The sequence below is a fragment of the Eptesicus fuscus genome, chromosome 12 (assembly GCF_027574615.1).
Source record: "Eptesicus fuscus isolate TK198812 chromosome 12, DD_ASM_mEF_20220401, whole genome shotgun sequence".
In the NCBI taxonomy this organism is placed as follows: domain Eukaryota; kingdom Metazoa; phylum Chordata; class Mammalia; order Chiroptera; family Vespertilionidae; genus Eptesicus; species Eptesicus fuscus.
This window is the reverse complement of record NC_072484.1, coordinates 9,407,172-9,413,310: the sequence shown is the minus strand read 5'-3', so window position 1 is coordinate 9,413,310 and position 6,139 is coordinate 9,407,172. Positions and strand designations below refer to the sequence as shown.

At 53.4% G+C, this 6,139-nt stretch overlaps 1 protein-coding gene across 1 annotated transcript in view; it reads right to left on the bottom strand.

Annotated features, from left to right (window-relative positions):
- Nucleotides 1-769: 769 nt before the first annotated feature.
- ATP9A (ATPase phospholipid transporting 9A (putative)) overlaps nt 770-6,139 on the bottom strand; it is a 128,664-nt gene continuing 123,294 nt past the window's right edge. Inside the window, exons 25-28 of the mRNA XM_054724152.1 lie at nt 5,627-5,735; nt 4,438-4,495; nt 2,552-2,755; nt 770-1,238 (exon numbers count right to left, since the gene is read on the bottom strand). Coding sequence (XP_054580127.1) covers nt 1,102-1,238; nt 2,552-2,755; nt 4,438-4,495; nt 5,627-5,735 — 508 coding nt within the window. The 3' untranslated portion in view covers nt 770-1,101. The remainder of the gene's footprint in view (nt 1,239-2,551; nt 2,756-4,437; nt 4,496-5,626; nt 5,736-6,139) is intronic.

Below are 6,139 nucleotides of genomic sequence, written 5' to 3'. Positions count from 1 at the left end.
GCTGCAGCCCGGTGGGGAGGCGGGTCAGCCCCCGCTGCCTTTCGGAAGCCCCCCACCCGTGAAGTCTGCAGGCCCTGGAGGGAGCCCAGGCCCAGGCCACAGCCTCCTCCCACGGGCTCCCTGCTCGAGCTGCCACCGTGCGTGGCAACGTGGTAAGAAGCCGCTGCCTCTGTCCTTTTGTCCTCAATCATCCTCCCAACAGGAAACAGGTCTCAGTGCAGGTCAAGAGCCCCAGTCCCGACCCTCCCGCTCTGGACCAGGGTCCGAGCCGTGTGAGCTCCATTGTCTAAAGAATTAGTTGTCCCTCTTACCACCCTGTTGACATATTAAGGGGCTGTTCAGTGGCACATTTCCTGTGAAAACAACTCCCAGAGGATGTCGCGGATGTCCTAGATGGCCACGGGCTCGGAGGTCCGAACAAAGCAGAGTGACACCTTTGACATTCTTTCACGGCAGGGACTCGTGTGAGGATGCTGAATGAGAGGCGGGACAATTGGATTTACAGCACATTCTCCCTCGCCTCTCATCTGCCTGTTCGTGATCCGAGGAAGCCCGTGGCTCCGATAGCGGGGCTGCCTTCGAGGGGACACCTGGCGTTTCCAAATTGAGGTTGCTGCCTGGGTAACTTTTTACCAAATGCACTGTCTTTTCCCCCAAACCTCCACCAAGAGCTTTCCATTTCTCCAAACCAGTTTTTAGGCGGAAAGACATAAAGCGTGTGCACATGTTAGGATTGTTGAAAAAAACAAATCAGAAATCCTCTCCAATCTTCAACTAGACAGAAACTTTATCACATGACAACAAAATTCAAGTCATACGGAAGCTTGCACAGTGACCCACGTATACACCTCCTGGCCGCGCCACCCACTGGGACACATTCACATTCACGCCAGTCGGAACCACCGGGTTCACACGGGCCGGGCGGGCTCCTTCGGGACCCCCTCCTGTTTATCCGGGCGGGACTCCAGGCAGAGCCTCTTCACGTCCACACCGCACGTGTCGCCACTCCTGCAGAGCCCTCGGGCGGCGGTGAGGAGGAACGGGACTGAACTCTGTCCGGCAGGAGAGCAGGGACCCGCGTCCCGCCACCGCGCACACAGCCTAGGAGGTGAGCTTGGAGTAGCTGGGCGGCGAGAACCGTCTGCGCAGGTACTTGAGGATGTAGAGGGGGAGACAGCTGACCAGGGTGATAACAGACACTTTCCACAGGAAGGACAGGGTGGCGATGAAGTACACATCTGCAAGCCAACGGGAAGACAGCGTGAGTGGGCGGGAATGTTCCCGACGGCACGAGCGGTCCAGAAACGGCCACCACAGCTATCCCCCGCCACACATCACACACACACACACACACACACACACACACACACGGCCTCCTGGCGTGGCTCCTTCCCTCCACTCCGTCTTTCAGGCTGTCGGCCCGACCTGCCTCGCGCTCCCCTCTCTCTGACCTGCTTCTGTATTCCTGGTCCTCGGTGAACTGTTCTTTTCAACAACTGGGAAACGGAAACCAATTCCTACAGGTGTTTTTGATTTGGATTCTGACAGCTGGAGTTTTTCTTTTCAAACACGGGCCGCCGGAGAGCAGAAAGGGACCCTCAAACACACGAGTCTGCTTCCCCACCGATTTCCCCTTCGTCTGTGTGATGGTCACAGGAAGCCAGGGGACGGGTCTGGGGGTGGCGCAAGGCAGCTGGGCCCCCCGGTCGTCAGCTCGGGGTTTTGACCTAAGGACAGGCACGCCCCTGAGGTGCTAGGGGAGCAACTGTACACGGAATGGAGGGCACAGTAAACATGCCCCCACTGCCTGAGCACAGGATGGGGAAAACACAGCTGGCGTTGGTTAAGCACCTACTAAGTGCCAGCCCTAAGGCCCACTGTATGCTGCTCACCCACCCAGTCCTATGGCAGATGCACATTTAAGGGCTTTTCAAGCCCCTGGGAGCACCCCCATCCCCCAGCCTCAGACCACTGAGCACATAGTAGGTGCTTACAAAACCCATTTGAACTTGTGGGGACAAGTGTGAAATTGTTCTACGCCTTTTCACACGGATGCTCCTTTATCTTTTCCAAGACCTTTTTAAGGAGTGTTTGCCGATGCACAAGAGACATGATCAGAGGCGCTTCCTGGTCAGGCAGTTTCCCAAGGGAATAATGCTAAGTCCTGCCCACTGTCGTTCATTCACCAGCAAGACCTGGGCGCTCGACAGCTCCCTACGGCACAGAGCCCAGCACAGCAGTCACTCCCTGGGAAACCCACCGGGCCCTTGTGGAATTACACAGAATCCTCTCCGGAGCCAGTCCGCACATCCCAGTTCTCAAAGGAAGCACTCTCCACTGAGACCCTGCCCAGGCGCCCGGCCCGGACGGCTGACGCACACCGCCCCTCGTCCCACGGGGACAGCAGTCCGTGGGGCAGTCGAGGGCCAAGGCCTGCTGGACACGGGGCCCAGGACCCCGGGGCCGGGGGCTGCCTTCCTTCTCAAGCTGGCGAGACCTCGGAGGCGACGGACAGGCTTTCCATGCAGGGGAGGCGGGGGCGGGGTCTCACCGATGAATTCGTGTAGGAACACCAGGGAGGCGATGTAGCAGGCCAGGCTGAGCAGCTCGGCCACCGTCATTAGCCAGTGCCAGGTCTGGATGGTCAGGGCCACCATCAGCAGCTCCGTGAGGATCAGCGACGTGAAGGAAATGGCCACGATGTGCACGAATTCTGACTCGAAGAGCAGCAGCGCCCCGTACATGATGGTGCTCCCTGGAGAGAGGAGAGGGCGGTGGGGAGGGCCACTGCTCCCCTGGCAGCACCCTCACGGGGAGCGCAAACCCCCACATTCCCCCCTCCCCCGTGATACCTCCCCACGCTCCCCCAAAGGCTCACGGCTCACTCACATCAGATGCCTTTTTTTCATTTGTTTTTCCATTAAGACATGAAAGGTACCACTTGCTGAATGAGTGGGTGCTTTATGCAAGTGTTAAAGAGGCATCACCTTCTAGTTTTGTCTAGTTTTCCGATTTCCCCTTCTGACCTTGTGTAATCAAGAGTCTATAATTGTGGGGGTGCGGTGGGGTGGGGGGAAGAGGGAGGGAGGAAGATGGGGAGAGGTTGACTATCTGAAGCAGATGGAACAAGAAACATAAACTTAAATATACTATTTAAAATGACAGAGGCGGGTAGTCATGAAAAGGAAATCCGTGCGAGTCGCCTTATATGAAGGAGTTCTCTAAACGAGTCGTAGTCACAGACACCGAAAGCCGGCGGGCGGTTCCCAAGGCCCCCGGGGCTGCCAGGAGGTGCAAGAGGAGTGTGTGGGCGAATGGATGCAAAGTTTCCGTCCTGCCAGATGAAACGTTCTGGAGACCTGTCACAGCGTCAATACACTGGACACTGCCAAACGGTACCCCTCCCAAGAGTTAAGACGGCAAACTTTATATGAAATGATAGAGGTGACCGGGAGGGTCACTCAACCGCTACTGAGGAGAGAGAGGGAAGAGGGGAGGGTGTAGATAAGGTTTTAGCCAGCAGGCAGGGACTGGACGGATCTGTCTCACACCGATCAAAACTGCCGGCGGCACAAGAATAACACTCCGAGGCAGGGCCCGGGGGAACCCTAGGACTGCCGAGTGGCGGCCCGTTATGCCCGGCTGAGTGGAGGGCGTGGAGCGAGCCCACTGCTTCCCACCTGAACTCTCCTGCCGGGCTCGCTTTCCCTAACCAGATATGTGTATTATGCCTTGATAGACTCCTTAAAAATCCCCCCTGCATTTTGTAATGACAATTTAAGCCCCTGCTAACAAATTCCACAGTCTCCACTCTCTTTGTGCACCCCATCAGTAGAAAGCATTAAAAACGAAACCCAATATACCTTGTATAGTTGTAAATTCTATATGAGCTGATGGAGGGAGATATTAGGACCACTGTACTAATGTGCCTTATAAAACATACTTTAAATAGACCTTCTAGAAAGAGGGAGGAAAAATAAAAACAAATAGCGGCTTTGATGCTCCCTCCTCGGACTTCACTAAGGTCCCACAAAGCCTCTGCGGCCTCAGGGACCCTCCCCGGAGGCCACTGGAATAAACATACTTTTCAAAACCTGCAACGTGACCTCAGGAAAAGCAGCAGAACGTTCCAGAAAGTAATCGCTTTTGGGTACAGTGGCTCAAACACCTCGGCAGGTTTTGATTAGTCTTAGTCATTTTTTTCCCTGACTTCATCGCATTGAGCTGACAGCACCGTCTCACATATAGGACTTCCGAGTGCTGAATATTCTAGTCCTTAGGACACGCGGAGTGGGTCCCCCAGGGGCATGCTGACACGCTCCCTACTGCTATTCTAGGGTTCCAGCTTCTTCGTCCTACGGACAACAGAACATACAGTAAAGCTGACCTGGGGTCGAGGCCAGAGCAGAAGACAAGAGGTGGGTTCACCTTTCTTACCTTGGTAGATGCTGATCAAAACCCATATTAAGAATGTCTTGTAGGACAATGGCCGTCCCTACAGGAGAGAGAGACAGAGCAGGTTACCGTGCGTGGCTCAGCTGCCTTCACGTGACTCCTCCCCAAACGCGACAAGGCCACCTGCCTGTCTTCACCAAAAGAAATAGCAGAAATAGCTTCTACATATATGAATACATTAAATAAATTATGTTTTTTAAAGAGAAATGATATTAGATAGGAATACACTGAGTGGCCAGATTATTATGATCTCTGAACGCATGATAATCTGGCCACTCAGTGTGTGTGTGTGTGTGTGTGTGTGTGTGTGTGTGTGTGTGTGTATCTTAGAGGCCTGGGGCATGAATTCATGCATGGGTGGGGTCCGGCCAGCCTGGCCAGTGGGAGAGGACATGGGCGGTTGGCAGGCCTGCCTGCTGGTCGAACTCCTGGTTGAGGGGACAATTTGCACATTAGCTTTTTATTATATAGGATGAGTGGCCAGATTATTATATGTTCAGAGATCATAATAATCTGGCCACTCAGTATAAGTCTGCCCTTTAGTAAAAACCCCTCAAGAACAAATGAAATTACACACACAACACACGCACACACACACTACACACACACACACACACTTTTCAGATGTGTACATAGACATTTCTAGGAACACACACAAAACTGTCCAGAGCTTTTTAAAAAGTTGTTAGTTGGGTTGTTTTCCATTTATATATTACTGTAGTGTTTAATATTCTTTACTGTGTATATGTTACTTTTTTAAGGGGGAGGAAACTCCCATGCCTTTCTCCTCAAAGCCACCAGTTCAAGTGTGTTCAAATCAGATATCTTTTATATGAAATACAGAAAAAGGAGGGATGGAGGAAGGAAGGAAGAAGGGGAGGGAAAGGGAGGGAGGGAAGAAGGGAGGGAAGAGGGAGAAAGAGGAAGAAAAAGGAAGGAAGGAAGGAGGAAGGAAGGGAGGAAGAAGGGAAGGGAAGGGAAGGGAAGGGAAGGGAAGGGAAGGGAAGGGAAGGGAAGGGAAGGGAAGGGAAGGGAAGGGAAGGGAAGGAAGGAAAGGAGGAAGGAAGGAAGGAAGGAAGGAAGGAAGGAAGGAAGGAAGGAAGGAAGGAAGGAAGGAAGGAAGGAAGGAAGGAGGGAGGGAGGAAGGGAAAGGGGAAGGAGCTCGGTGAACCTTGAGGAGATCCTTGTAGAGCTCAGGATACAGCATGGCAACTTCTGACTTGACGTCTTTGTCCAGGACCAGAGAAAACACCGGGAACATGGTGTAGATGGTGGAGTACCTAGGAGAGGAAGCATTGCAGGTAAGGCCTGGCCCGTTCCCATTCATCCATCGACAGCCATGTACAGGGCGCCTATTATGTGCCGGGGCCAGTTCTAACTAAGCACTGGCGATTCAAGATGAAAAACAGACAAAAACATGAGTCATAAACAACTCCAGGAAACTATACCATGTGTTGGAGGAAAGTGTAATAGAGAAGAGGGACTAAGACGCAGGGTGGGGTGCAGTTTTAGAAGGCGGCCAAGGGAATGACATCTGTAAACACCCACAAGACGTGAGAGGGCAGCGCTGCCGATATCGGAGCGAAGAGCACCCCAGGCAGACAGATAGTGAGTGCAAAGGCCCTGAGGCAGCACTGTGTCCGTTCTGTCTGAAGGACAGCGAGGCACCAGTGCGGCTGGAGCT